The sequence below is a fragment of the Takifugu flavidus genome, chromosome 1, assembly GCF_003711565.1.
Source record: "Takifugu flavidus isolate HTHZ2018 chromosome 1, ASM371156v2, whole genome shotgun sequence".
Classification (NCBI taxonomy): Eukaryota; Metazoa; Chordata; class Actinopteri; order Tetraodontiformes; family Tetraodontidae; genus Takifugu; species Takifugu flavidus.
The window spans coordinates 28,460,531-28,475,014 of record NC_079520.1 but is presented as its reverse complement, the minus strand read 5'-3'; the positions used below and the strand labels follow the sequence as shown (position 1 = coordinate 28,475,014).

Here is a 14,484-nt window from a genome sequence, read left to right as displayed (position 1 = left end):
GGAGGCTTCCTGAGATGTTTGAGCTCTTGGATTGGAAACACCTCTGAATCTGAGCGTCTGTGCACTTTTGTCTCATCTCTCGCAGGCAGCAGACGACCTGCTGGTGGCTTCGGCCGATGTCCCAGCGACGACGAGGACATCGACCCCTGCGACCCCAGCTCAGGTGAGCCTTGAGCGTCCATGTTCTCCGCCAGACGCTTGTCTGGCCACCTCTCTGCTCACCTTTCCTCAGCTCTTGCCCCCCCCCTCCTCGCCTAATGCAGCCAATGGCAGCACATCTTTCAATATGCGCCCCCCCCCCCCCCCCCCCGCAGCTGTGTGTGGTGTCAAATGTCAAATGTGTGTAATAAAAGGTGACGTAAGCGGCTGCAGCCTTTTATAGAGAACGCATGTGCACGTGTCCACCAAGGTGACGCAGGAACCAGAGCGTACGCAATGGTGTGTGCAGTAACATGCAGTAACACGCAGTAACATGCAGTAACACGCAGTAACGCGCAGTAACGTGCAGTAACATGAAATAACGTGCAGTAACGCGCAGTAACACGCAGTAACGTGCAGTAACATGCAGTAACATGCAGTAATGCGCAGTAACGCGCAGTAACGCAGTAACATGCAGTAACGCGCAGTAACACGCAGTAACACGCAGTAACACGCAGTAACGCGCAGTAACGCGCAGTAACGGCAGTAACATGCAGTAACGCGCAGTAACATGCAGTAACACGCAGTAACATACAGTAACGCGCAGTAACATGCAGTAACATACAGTAACATGCAGTAACATGCAGTAACACGCAGTAACGCGCAGTAACACGCAGTAACGCGCAGCAGTAACATGCAGTAACACGCAGTAACGCGCAGTAACACGCAGTAACGCGCAGTAACACGCAGTAACATGCAGTAGTAACACGCAGTAGTAACATGCAGTAACGCGCAGTAACACGCAGTAACATGAAGTAACACGCAGTAACATGCAGTAACACGCAGTAACATGCAGTAATGCGCAGTAACACGCAGTAACGCGCAGTAACGCGCAGTAACGTGCAGTAACACGCAATAACACGTAGTAACACGCAGTAACATGAAATAACGTGCAGTAACGCGCAGTAACACGCAGTAACGCGCAGTAACACGCAGTAACGTGCAGTAACATGCAGTAACATGCAGTAACGCGCAGTAACATGCAGTAACGCGCAGTAACACGCAGTAACACGCAGTAACATGCAGTAACGCGCAAGTAACATGCAGTAACGCGCAGTAACGTGCAGTAACATGCAGTAACGCGCAGTAACATGCAGTAACGCGCAGTAACGTGCAGTAACATGCAGTAACGCGCAGTAACACGCAGTAACGCACAGTAATGCGCAGTAACGCACAGTAACGCGCAGTAACGCACAGTAACGCGCAGTAATGCGCAGTAACGCGCAGTAACGCACAGTAACGCGCAGTAACACGCAGTAACATGCAGTAATGCGCGGTAACATGCAGTAGTAACACGCAGTAAAGCAGTAATGCGCAGTAACATGCAGTAACGCGCAGTAACACGCAGTAACATGCAGTAACGCGCAGTAACATGCAGTAACGCGCAGTAGCATGCAGTAACATGCAGTAACGCGCAGTAACGCGCAGTAACATGCAGTAACGTACAATAACATGCAGTAACGTGCAGTAACGCGCAGTAACATGCAGTAACGCGCAGTAGTAACATGCAGTAACGCGCAGTAACATGCAGTAACGTGCAGTCAGTACGTAACGTGCAGTAACATGCAGTAACACACAGTAACGCACAGTAACGCGCAGTAACATGCAGTAACACGCAGTAACGCGCAGTAACATGCAGTAACGCGCAGTAACGTGCAGTAACATGCAGTAACGCGCAGTAACGTGCAGTAACGCGCAGTAACATGCAGTAACGCGCAGTAACGTGCAGTAACATGCAGTAACGCGCAGTATCGTGCAGTAACGCGCAGTAACATGCAGTAACGCGCAGTAACATGCAGTAACGTGCAGTAACGCGCAGTAACATGCAGTAACGCGCAGTAACGTGCAGTAAAATGCAGTAACGCGCAGTAACGCGCAGTAACGCGGAGCGTCTCCTCTCTCTGCAGCTCGCCCTCCTGTGTCGGAGGGGAAACTGTTCCCAGGGCCGTCCGAGGTGGTGCGGGAGAGCAGCAGCACCACGGGGATGGTGGTGGGCATCGTGGCGGCGCGCAGCCCTCTGCATCCTCATCCTCCTCTACGCCATGTACAAGTACCGCAACCGCGACGAGGGGTCCTACCACGTGGACGAGAGCCGCAACTACATCAGCAACTCAGCCACGCAGCCCAACGGCAGCGCCAAGGACAAGCCGCTGGGCATCACCAAGATCTCCAAGAACAAGAAGAACAAGGACAAGGAGTACTACGTCTGAGGGTCCATCAGGTGGACGTGTAGGCATACACCTTTATATATAACGGTATCTGTACATACATAGATATATTCTAAAACAGAAGTCCCACACTGACATAAAGACGCTGATGTTCACGTTTCCTCTCCCATAACTGAACCTGCAAGCACAAACACTCTAACGCACACACACATTTAGCACAACTGTGCAAGCACACACACCCGCACCCTCAGTGTACAGTGTTCAGACATGAAGGGAGCTGCTGACCGATGAACAGGCACACCTCTCCAAACCACCTAAAGCACCAGTTCCTCTCCCAGTTCAACCAGTTTGATGTGAGGGCGGGCTCACAAGGATTCCTGGAGCAGCAGGCTGAGCGAGGGGACATCAAAGCAAAGACAAAAGCACCAAGTGTCTCTTCCAAGCAACCCGGCCTTCCCTCCGGTGTGCTGACGGGACTCACCTGAGCACACGGGACGCCCCAGAATGAAGCACACTCCACGTCTGACCCCAGCAACAGGCCTGAGAAACAGGGTGTAACCATAGCGACGCGGGATGACGTGCCAATAGGGCGAGACGTGACGTCTGCGCCGTGTAGTCCACGCTCGGGGCTTCTTTTTCCTGGACAGGATAACTGACGCTCCAGATGCTAGCTTCAGACACCAGTCCGAGAGCCCCCCCCCCCCCCCCCACACACACACACACACACACACACACACACTGCAACCCTAACGACCACCATATCTTCACAAGGCTCTAAACTGTACATGAAGACAGTGGGGACATTATTGTACCTGTTATGACACCTGTAATGATGAGTACCCAGCTGGGCAGCATAGGCTCTTTTCTGGGGGGGTCCTCGTTGCACGTGAATTATCTTACTCCGTGTGATTTATACAGCATTCAGACTCCAGAGGTCACACGCCCCCGTCATCGCACCGCCTCGGCTCCCAGCGTTCCCAACACACACTGCAGTTTTCCCGTCTGTGGTTGAACGACCACAGACCTCCTGCCCGGAGACGCGCGACCATCTGGACGGTGCTGCATGCCTGAGCTGTGTGGTCCAGCGCTGGTGGGGCGGGGAGCACTTGGACGCCCCTGCTGCAGCGCGGGCCCATCGTTGGCTGGACCGGTTCCCCGGCCTGGCGTCTCAAAGGCCACGCCCACTAACCCTGTCCTAACAACCACCTTTTATAGCAAAAAACAACCGAGGTTAAGAATCCAAACTAAATGTTACCATGTGCTGTTCCTAGATAGAGAGGTCCAGACCGCGTCGCCACTGGCTCCTGGACCACCTGAGTTGCTTTGGTTTCTCCTTTGTTCTTTTCTTGGCGTCCTTTTGTCTTCATGCCGTAGGAGGGATGGAGCGGTGGGTGGGCGTGGGTGGGCGTGGGTGGGCGTGTGTGGACGGCGGCGCTGTCCGAGCCCTCTGATGGCGGAACACTTGTAGCTCCTCTGTGTATCAGCGTGAACGCTGCCATGACCCCAACAAGCCCCTGTAGTTCTTCCAAGCAGTGTAACCAAACAGATGCATGCTGAATGACCCAGGCAAGAAAGGACGTGAAAAAAGTATAACCTAGCATATCCCTGCCCTGGCTGTTCTTCCCTGGACCCCTGAGCTCCTCTGGTTCCCCTTTGTTTGGTATCTTCATGTCCCTCATGGCTTCTCTGCCCTCCTGCTGTGTTGCCATCAGAAACCAAGGAGGAGATTCTCCATGTTGGTGTTCATTAACCATGTTTATTTTCTATATGTACAATTTTTCTACAGTACTTACTTTTATTTTTATTGTTACGGTTCTTTGATGAACATAAAGTGGAAATTTATTATGAAAAATAGTTTTGAAGATTAACGAGTAAATAAAATATTACCCAAGTGAGCCTGGAGTCCATCTGTGTTTTGGTTTCTGCTCCATCCGTCCCATCAGGAGGTCCTGGATCATCTGGCTGAGACGCTGGGACCCCCACACGGGCAGGAGGGGCACAGGTGAACCCCCAACCCTCCTGGAAACAGGTGCTCCACCGAGCTGTGACAATAGGGACCACCTTAGGGCTGGCTAAGTACTGCGGGATCATGGGAAATGTAGTCCATCTAAAGCTATGGCCACGGAGCAACCCAATGAACCAAGTCTGGACGCGCACGTGCACGTGCACGAGGTCCCGTCTGGTTTGTGCTGGTAAATGATTCAGAATAAAGACGGTAACTGCAGTCTCCTCGGTGCTGGCCAGCCGGTAGAAACTGGATTTATTCCCACATGTTCTGCAAGTTTCCTCTCAGCTCCCAGTCAGGAAGAGCGCCACATAACTAGGGCAGCACACACACACACACACACACACACACACACACACACACACACACACACCACACACACACACAGTCCTTTGAAGTGTGCTTGCAGAGCTGAGACTTGTCCTCAGGTGAGAGCAGCTCCTCCTCCACACCTCAGGTGGGTCTGAACCACCGAGTTCTCCCGTCCCATCTGCTGCCGTTGCACATAAAAAGCAGCATTTGGTGGACTAATGAGGCACCAGAACAGCTCCTGCAGGAACCTTGTGTTCCTCTGCAACAGCCAGAACAGCTCCTGCAGGAACCTTGTGTTCCTCTGCAACAGCCAGAACAGCTCCTGCAGGAACCTTGTGTTCCTCTGCAACAGCCAGAACAGCTCCTGCAGGAACCTTGTGTTCCTCTGCAACAGCCAGAACAGCTCCTGCAGGAACCTTGTGTTCCTCTGCAACAGCCAGAGCAGCTCCTGCAGGAACCTTGTGTTGTAGTGGATTTTCCCCTACGCTAATACACTCAAACTTTATGTTTTCATTAAGTCAATGTACTTATGCCAGTGCCAATGAAATGAAGTGCAGGGACACCACAACAAAGTCGAATGATGAGTCAGGGTCAGCTGGTTCACGATCCAAACGATGGTTTATTGTCGATCCACAATTCACCATGCATGAGAAGTAGCCCGGGCTAAGTCTGAAGTCTAACAAGAATCACTCCTCTTTTATACTCTTCGGAGTCTGGGGCTACTCCGCCCCGGACTCCTCCTTTTGGTCGGCTATTTCTTACCCATTTTCCACCCTTAAGTACCATTTAACACACTTATCAGAGGTCAGGTGTACCTTACAGGGTTTTTTTTAAAACAGACATCTCCTTATTCAAACAGACCATACCTCGGCTACCCTCCTACTTTTCTATTAACCCCTCGTTAGCTTCAGTACGTGTTCAAAGAGGGACACATATACGTAGCAATTTACCGCCGGTGTTCAAATAGTGACATGCACTTACCGCCGGTAGTCAATCAGTAATAGTGACAGCTCGTACATCAAGTATGGGTCACACATAGGCTATGTCGATTCTCTAAGTATGGTTCATGCATAGGCTAAGTATGGGTTACACACAGGTTATGTTGGCTCTCTAACTTCTATATGTAATTTTAAGCACTCATCTGCCTTAATCACAAGGTCTACTTACTAGGCCAAAAGGTAAATATTAAAACCACACATTTTGCCTCTGACGCCTTAGGCCTTTTACCCTTTTTCACTACATTGTTCCTCTGCAACAGCCAGAGGTTCTGCAGGAACCTTGTATTCCTCTGCAACAGCCAGAGGTTCTGCAGGAACCTTGTGTTCCTCTGCAACAGCCAGAGCAGCTCCTGCAGGAACCTTGTGTTCCTCTGCAACAGCCAGAGCAGCTCCTGCAGGAACCTTGTGTTCCTCTGCAACAGCCAGAGCAGCTCCTGCAGGAACCTTGTGTTCCTCTGCAACAGCCAGAACAGCTCCTGCAGGAACCTTGTGTTCCTCTGCAACAGCCAGAACAGCTCCTGCAGGAACCTTGTGTTCCTCTGCAACAGCCAGAGGTTCTGCAGCTCCGATCGTGGACCTGTAGCTGTGGACTGGTGGTTTCTGAGCATCTCCAGCACAGAGAGAGACCCTGAGGAAGACCCCTGAGGGATCACAGCCCCCATCCTGGGGGGGGGGACGCTCCCAGAGGAACTGCAGAGGAAGTCTGGGCTTCCCTGCTCAGACTGACCCAGATAGCAGGAAGGGAAGAGAACCGGATGTTGAGGGACACGTGATCAATCCCTCCAATGTCGGAGGGACTGACCCGAACCCTCCTCAGGACGGAACCGATGCTGAAAACCTCCACCCAGGAATCGAGAGTCTGAGGCACTTTAGCAGCTCTCCTCCTCCACACAGGTGCCACGATTTCAGCTTCCTGTTGAGCCTCAGAGACACACACACACACACACACACACACACACACACACACACACACACACACACAGCTCTTTATGATCCTCGGGCCTTGGTTTTCACTCCTTTTCACACCTGAATTCTTTTTTATCTTCCTGTCATCCTGTTGCCTTGTACATGTGCATAACTGTGTGTGTGTGTGTGTGTGTGTGTGTGTGTGTGCGTGTGTGTGTGTGTGTGCGTGTGTGTGTGTGGTCATGTCAGAAGCTCAAGGCTGCATTTTTCTTCCTCCTCTGGAATAAGTCATAAATTCTGCTTCTCAACTGGATGTTCCCACAATGATATAAAAATGTATCAGTGGCAGCAACATCTGCACAGAGACAAAGAAGAAAGAGAGGAGCAACACAAAAGCTCCACAACGCAGGAAACACGGCGTCCTTGTGAGCCGGCGTCCTTGTGGATCGAGAGAGGAGATGAAGGGAAGATTATGTCCATCGCTATCAAACTGTTCTCATGGTTCAGGACAAACAGGAGACAAAAGTAAAACACACACATATATATATATATATATATATATATATATATATATATATATATATACAGACACACTCACACACACATACAGATTATAAAGACATATATAGACACACATTATACACACAGACATACTCACACCTATATACAGACACACACACATACACACACACATATATACAGACACACACATACACACCACACACACCCACACACACACACCACACACACCCACACACACCCACACACCCAGCCACACAGACAACTCCTACATCCTCATACTCCCATCACGCCTTTCTCACGCCCCCCGTGGGCGTCCAATGGCGAGCAGAGCGGCGCCCCCAGACGTGGTTGTGCCAGATGGACTCGGATCTTCGGACGGCTGAGATGTGGCTTCTGTCCTCCAGCAGACGAGACGCGTCCAGAGGAACCTGACCTACACGACCTTCACACCATGCGGTGTCTGGCGGCGATGGCGGCGATGGCGGCGATGGCGGCGATGGCGGCGGCCTCGGTCCCGGGCTGGGAGGTGGAGGCCGGACCGGGAGCCCAGACCAGCTTGGTGAAGCGCAGCCAGCGAGTGTGTGAGCAGCTGGACCGGAGCTCCAGGCTGGTTCCCCTCAACATCTCCAGCAGCAGCCGGTGCTTGTGAGTCCCACCGTGACTCTGGTCCAGGTCAGGTCACAGCTAGTCCAGGTCCAGCTCAGCCCTGCTCCGGGACCCGTCCTGGATCCAGGACCCGTCCGGGGGATCCGGAGGATTCAGGTCTTCCTTATTCAAGCCACTGTCACTGTAGTAAACGTGTTATTACACAGATGTTCCTCCTGAACCTTGGCTCCGGTTCTGGTCTTGATGTTTTCGGCAGGTCGGTCACATGACCAGACGCTTGATGCCAGCTGGCGTTTTGTTTTGGCCGCTCAAACGTTCAGAAGGAATCTCAAGGCCAGCAGATGGCGAAAAGGTGCTCAGACAGGCAGAGGCGGCGCCGGCGCCGGCGCCAGCGGGACGGGCCGGACACGCGCTCGTGGGCCGAGGCCGGTCAGAGCGGGAGTGGAACCACCCACCTCAGACCTGCTGATGTTTGTGTCTCCACAGGAGAATCACACAGACCCAGATGAGAGCGATTCCTCGTGGAGCTCTGAGCCGCCTGACGCTCCTCAGGAGGCTGTGAGTTGGTCCTGAACACATAACCCGTGGCCCTGAGGGTCCTGAGGGTCCTGAGGGTCCTGAGGGTCCAGGGTCCCTGAGGGTCCTGAGGGACCTGAGGGTCCCTTAGGGTCCTGAGGGTCCTGAGGGTCCCTTAGGGCCCAGGGTCCCTGAGGGTCCTGAGGGTCCTGAGGGTCCTGAGGGACCCTTAGGGCCCCTGAGGGTCCTGAGGGTCCATGAGGGTCCTGAGGGTCCTGAGGGTCCCTCAGGGTCCCTGAGGGTCGCTGAGGGTCCCATTGTTATTAGGAGCGTTAACAGATGATCATCATGTTGGTCCTCAAACATCTCAACAGTTTTTCGTCCTCTGATCCTTCAGCATCGTGTCAGAGAACCAGATCCTGACCACCATCGCGGCCTTCGCCTTCACCGGCCTCCCACAGCTCACAGACATGTGAGTGGGCGGGGGAATGAGTGAGTGGGCGGGGTGAGTGAGTGAGTGGGCGGGGTGAGTGAGTGAGTGGGCGGGGTGAGTGAGTGAGTGGGCGGGGCGGATGAGTGAGTGGGCGGGGTGGGTGAGTGAGTGGGCGGGGTGAGTGAGTGAGTGGGCGGGGGAATGAGTGGCTGGGCGGGGTGGATGAGTGAGTGGGCGGGGTTGGTGAGTGAGTGGGCGGGGTGGATGAGTGAGTGGGAGGGAGGAATGATTGGGTCAGATGAATGAGTGAGTGGGTGTGCCAGTGGAATGAATGAATGAATGAATGAATGAATGAATGAATGAATGAATGAATGAATGAACGAACGAACGAACGCTCCTCTCCATCTTGGTCCCAGCTTCATCTCGGAGAACGCGGCCTTGGAGGACATCGGTGCGTCGGCCTTCTCTGATCTCCCTGAGCTTCTGGAGCTGTGAGTGGAACGCAACAAAAGGAGCTTTTTTCATTCCCAGTGATGAACGTCAGCGTGTCCCTTTAGAACCATCACCAAGTCCAAACATCTGAGCTACATCCACCCAGACGCGTTCAGGAACACTGGGAAACTGCAGTACCTGTGAGTATTTGGTGCAGAGCGCTGAGCGTTCTGGCGACGCCTGAAACTACAGAAAAGCTTCATTGTCAGATTTCAGCTGGATTTCTCGAATGTGGTTTCATAGCTGCTAAAACAATTCAAAGTCTTTGAGATTAAAAGATTAAATTGCATTTAGGTTTGAAAACAAAAGACTAAAATAGATCATCGTTAGCCCAGCTGAGCTACTTAGCATCAGTGTCAACTAGCAGCACTGAGTTGAACAAACAAAATCAAATCAGTGAGTTTTAAATATTTTGTGCCAGTAGCTGATATAAATAAACAGGTTAAACATGACGAGTATGGTAGCATCTTGATGTTAGCATTTAGCTCCGATGACGACCCGTGGCAATGCTAACGCGCTGCTTATGTTGTGGCGTTAGGACCATCTGCAACACAGGACTGAGAATTTTCCCGGACCTGAGCAAGATCGGCTCAGCTGCCCACGGCTTCGTGCTGTAGGTCCCCACCCGTGCATCACACCGTAGCTCTGCATGCACGCTCACACGCCCCTGCAGCACTATTCCCACATGCGTGTGAGCATATAGGCGGCTGTAATTGTGCCCAGAAGAAACCGCACAGTTTCATCCCAGCCTGCAGCTCCAGCCTACACTTCAGCAGCCACCTCTTCACTCACCCTCAACGTGGCTTCGCTTTCACAACGAGAGTCAATTTAATACATGATGAAGACCCTTAAATGCTCCTGTAACTGTGAAAACGTGCTTGTAACCGTTGATCTTCCCTGTGCGTGCGTTGCTCAGGGACGTCCAGGAGAACAGCCACATCGAGCGCGTCCCTGCTAACGCCTTCAGAGGCCTCTGCACTCAGACCATCAGGGAGATGTAAGAGCTTCCTCCCATTTTTAGAAACCCGCTCCGCCCTCACACGACTGCCGCTACACACACATCTTGCCATCTTCTCTCCTTCCTCCTCATGCACTCATGTTCCACCAGCAGCTTCTAAAGGCACCAGTAAAACCAGGAGTGTGTGGAACTCCAACCAGTAACCCATCGTCACTATTGACCAGTTATGTGGACCGGTCAATATGACAGGTTAATATATATTTCCCTTAGTCCCCCCACAGCTGAGTGAAGAGTGGAATATGTTACATTTTTAAACCTACTTAACCTACTTACTTCCGACCTGACCATCCAGGCTGTGACCTTTGGCGCCCTCTAGTGGTCACGCTATAGTTTGCAGTCGCAGTTCGGCTCATGGGTCGAAATTAGCAGTGCTGTCGTTTAAAATTCTGTTTTTATGCGGCAGAATTTGAGAGAAAACAGCTGATGACCAACATTACTTTACTGAAAATGTCCATTTAACTTTATCTGGCACAATTAGCAGCATTTAAAGGCCACAGAGGAGTGAGATGGATGCAGCTGGTGGCTGCTGAAGCCGTTGGACTCTCCAGTCGTGCAGCCTCGTGTCGCTAACTTGGCTCTTCTCTCCTGACAGACGGCTCACCAGAAATGGCATCAAGGAGGTGGCGAGCGACGCCTTCAACGGCACGAAGATGCACAGATTGTGAGTCGCAGATTGGGAGTCGCGGGCGGAGAAGAAGACAAAGACTCACACTTTTGCTTTCTGCCTCAGATTTCTGAGAGGAAATCAGAAGCTGAGCCGCATCAGTCCCAACGCCTTCGCGGGCTCCAGGGAGCTGGTGGTGCTGTAAGCATGACATGATTCACCTCCTCAGGGGTCAGGGTCAGGGGTCAGCACGTAGGAGACACAGTAACGTAGACAGAGATGTCCTCACTGTCATAGCTGAAGGACTCCAGACAACAGGCCTAGGGACCTTTGGTTACCATGGTGATCACCTTCCTGTCACCAACCTCTACCATCGGTGGGTTAAGGTTCAGCTCCATGGTGGAGGCCGACCTGTGGTGGCAGAAAGATGAATCCTAAATCCTCCATCAGAGCAGAGTTAGAGGAGCAGAAGCTGGAGGTCTGGAGCCCAGGCGGCTCCTGGTCCTCCTGGACCCCAGACCTGAAGTGCTCTGTGCTTGTCCTCTGCAGAGATATCTCCTACACGGCCCTCAGCGCTCTGCCCGACCACATCCTCTCCGGTCTGAAGAAGTTGATCGCAGAATCCGCCTTTCAGCTGAAGGAGCTTCCTCCTCCGGAGCTCTTCGGCCACCTCCAGCAGGCCAACCTGACCTACCCCTCACACTGCTGCGCCTTCCACAACGTCAGGAGGAACCGGTGTCTCTTCCTTTCTCCTCTAAACCTTGTGTCAAACGCAGAAACATGATAAAGCCACAGCTCTCCTGTTCAGGTCCAGGTGGAGCTCCTTGTGCTGGGAGCCCAACGCTCAGGAGAACCGTCACTTCTACCGGGACTACTGCACCAACGCCAGCTCCATCACCTGCACCCCGACCCAGGATGAGTTTAACCCCTGTGAGGACATCATGTCCCCCAGCTTCCTACGGGTGCTGATCTGGGTCGTATCTGTGTTGGCGTTGTTGGGGAACACGACCGTTCTCCTGGTGCTGCTAGGTAGGAACGAGCACCTTCCTGTGGTCCCACCAGTCTGGACGCGTTGCCCCTCCTCCCACCCTGTTTGTGCTACGACAGGAAGCCGCTCCAAACTGACCGTCCCTCGCTTCCTCATGTGCCACCTGGCCTTTTCTGACCTGTGCATGGGCGTCTACCTGGTCGTCATAGCAACCGTGGACGTGCTGACGCGCAGCCAGTACTACAACCACGCCATCGACTGGCAGACGGGCCTGGGCTGCAGCGCCGCCGGCTTCTTCACGGTGAGTGGTGGGTGCTGGCGGGCGTGGAGGGAAGCTCTGACCTCGGTGTCTGCAGGTGTTCGCTAGCGAGCTGTCGGTGTTCACGCTCACGTCCATCACCCTGGAGCGCTGGCACACCATCACGCACGCCCTGCAGAGGAACCGCCGGCTGGGCCTGAGGCAGGCCTGCGTGGTCATGGCGGCGGGCTGGATCTTCTCCTGCGTCTCTGCGGCGCTGCCCACCGTCGGGGTCAGCAGCTACAGCAAGGTCAGCGCCTCCTCCAGAACCTTCAGAGAGTCTGCAGAGTCCGTCTGCAGCTCCAGTAGACCCACAGAGACCAGAGCTCTGGTCCTGAGCTCTGGAGCTGGATGTGGATCTGTCTGGACTAACTGGTCACGGAGCTGGACTAACTGGTCACGGAGCTGGACTAACTGGTCATGGAGCTGGACTAACTGGTCATGGAGCTGGACTAACTGGTCACGGAGCTGGACTAACTGGTCATGGAGCTGGACTAACTGGTCATGGAGCTGGACTAACTGGTCATGGAGCTGGAATTTGTTCTGTCCACAGCTGGTAACTAACCCGTCTGGGCTGTGGAGGTTCTGGTGGACCCAGGTCTGCTCTGTGACCTTTAGCAGGTCCACCAAGTCTGTTGACCTTTAGCAGGTCCACCAGGTCTGCTGACCTTCAGCAGCTCCACCAGGTCTGCTGACCTTTAGCAGGTCCACCACCAGGTCTGTTGACCTTCAGCAGCTCCACCAGGTCTGCTGACCTTTAGCAGGTCCACCAGGTCTGTTGACTTTAGCAGGTCCACCAGGTCTGTTGACCTTTAGCAGGTCCACCACCGGGTCTGCTGACCCTCAGCAGGTCCACCAGGTCTGCTGACCCTCAGCAGGTCCACCAGGTCTGTTGACCTTTAGCAGGTCCACCACCAGGTCTGCTGACCCTCAGCAGGTCCACCAGGTCTGCTGACCCTCAGCAGGTCCACCAGGTCTGTTGACCTTTAGCAGGTCCACCGTCTGTGACCTTGACCTTGACCTTGACCTTGACCTCCTCATGTTTCCGTCTGTCCTCGTCTCCGTGCAGGTGAGCATCTGCCTGCCCATGGACGTGGAGTCTGGGCTGTCGCAGGTCTACGTGGTGTCTCTCCTGCTCCTCAACGTCCTGGCCTTCCTCTGCGTGTGTGTCTGCTACCTCAGCATCTACCTGACCGTGCGCAACCCCTCGTGCGCCCCGGCTCACGCCGACACGCGCATCGCCCGCCGCATGGCCGTGCTGATCTTCACGGACTTCAGCTGCATGGCTCCCATCTCCATCTTCGCCGTTTCGGCGGCGCTGAAGCTTCCTCTCATCACCGTCTCCGACGCCAAACTCCTGCTGGTGCTCTTCTACCCCATCAACTCCTGCTCCAACCCCTTCCTCTACGCCTTCTTCACCCGCAGCTTCAGGAGGGACTTCTTCCTCCTGGCCGCTCGCTTCGGCTCTCAAGACAGGGCCCAGATCTACCGCACGGAGACCTCGTCGGTCCACCAGCCGGCCTGGACGTCCCCCAAGAGCAGCCACGTCATGCTCTGCTCCATGGCCACCGCCTCCACCCTGGACACCAAGCAGGAGTCCTGAGGGGAGGGGAAGGGAGGGAGTGGAGGAGAGGGAGGAGAGTGACGAGGAGGGGAGGGGAGGGGAGGGGAGGGTGAGGGGAGTGGAGGAGGGAGGAGACGAGAGGAGGCAGGAGGGGAGGAGGGTGGGCAGGGGACGGAGGGGAGGGGCGAGAGGACGGCGGGGAGAGAGGAGAGCAGAGGAGGAGAGGGAGGGAGGAGAGGAGGGGGAGGAGAGAGGAGAGGAGGGGAGGGGAGGGACGGGGAGGGGAGGGAGGAGAGGAGAGGGAGGAGAGGAGAGGAGGGGCGACGGGGAGGGTCGGAGGGGAGGGGAGGGGAGGGAGGCGGAGGGGAGGGAGGAGAGGGGAGGAGAGGAGAGGACGAGGAGGGGAGGCGGAGGGGAGGGGAGGGGAGGGGCAGGGGAGGGGAGAGGAGAGGAGGGGAGGGGAGGCGGAGGGGACGGGGCAGGAGGGGATGGCGGGGGGGGAGGGGAGGGGAGGGGGATGAGGAGGAGGAGAGGAGAGGAGAGGCAGAGGAGAGGGAGGAGAGGAGAGGAGAGGAGGGGAGAGGAGGAGGGGGAGGAGGCGAGGGAGCGAGGGAGAGGAGAGGAGAGGATGGGAGAGGGGAGGGGAGGATGAGAGGAGAAGGAGAAAGGAGAGGAGAGGAGAGGAGAGGGGGGAGGGAGAGGGAGAGCGAGGGGAGGGGAGAGGCGAGGAGAGGAGAGGGGAGGAGGGGGAGGAGAGGGAGAGGAGAGGAGGAGAGGAGAGGGGAGGAGGGGGAGGAGAGAGAGAGGAGAGGAGGGGAGGGGAGGAGAGGAGAGGAGAGGAGAGGAGACGAGGAGA

At 54.7% G+C, this 14,484-nt stretch overlaps 3 protein-coding genes across 3 annotated transcripts in view; 2 read left to right on the top strand and 1 right to left on the bottom strand.

The window, feature by feature from the left end:
* Nucleotides 1–4,261, top strand: part of nrxn1a (neurexin 1a) — a 58,305-nt gene extending 54,044 nt beyond the window's left edge. Inside the window, 4 exon segments of the mRNA XM_057011567.1 lie at nucleotides 79–113; nucleotides 116–163; nucleotides 2,106–2,206; nucleotides 2,208–4,261. Of these exon segments, the coding sequence (XP_056867547.1) occupies nucleotides 79–113; nucleotides 116–163; nucleotides 2,106–2,206; nucleotides 2,208–2,408 (385 nt within the window). The 3' untranslated portion in view covers nucleotides 2,409–4,261.
* msh2 (mutS homolog 2 (E. coli)) overlaps nucleotides 1–14,484 on the bottom strand; it is a 151,115-nt gene that overhangs the window by 121,585 nt on the left and 15,046 nt on the right. The window lies entirely within an intron of this gene.
* Nucleotides 7,399–13,700, top strand: fshr (follicle stimulating hormone receptor). Its single transcript, XM_057059419.1, has 14 exons — nucleotides 7,399–7,754; nucleotides 8,202–8,273; nucleotides 8,629–8,703; nucleotides 9,081–9,155; nucleotides 9,222–9,296; nucleotides 9,695–9,769; nucleotides 10,073–10,153; nucleotides 10,767–10,835; nucleotides 10,905–10,979; nucleotides 11,328–11,513; nucleotides 11,587–11,807; nucleotides 11,886–12,067; nucleotides 12,123–12,314; nucleotides 13,134–13,700. Exons 1-14 carry the CDS (start codon nucleotides 7,561–7,563, stop codon nucleotides 13,665–13,667), a joined length of 2,106 nt encoding a protein of 701 aa, XP_056915399.1. The 5' UTR covers nucleotides 7,399–7,560; the 3' UTR covers nucleotides 13,668–13,700.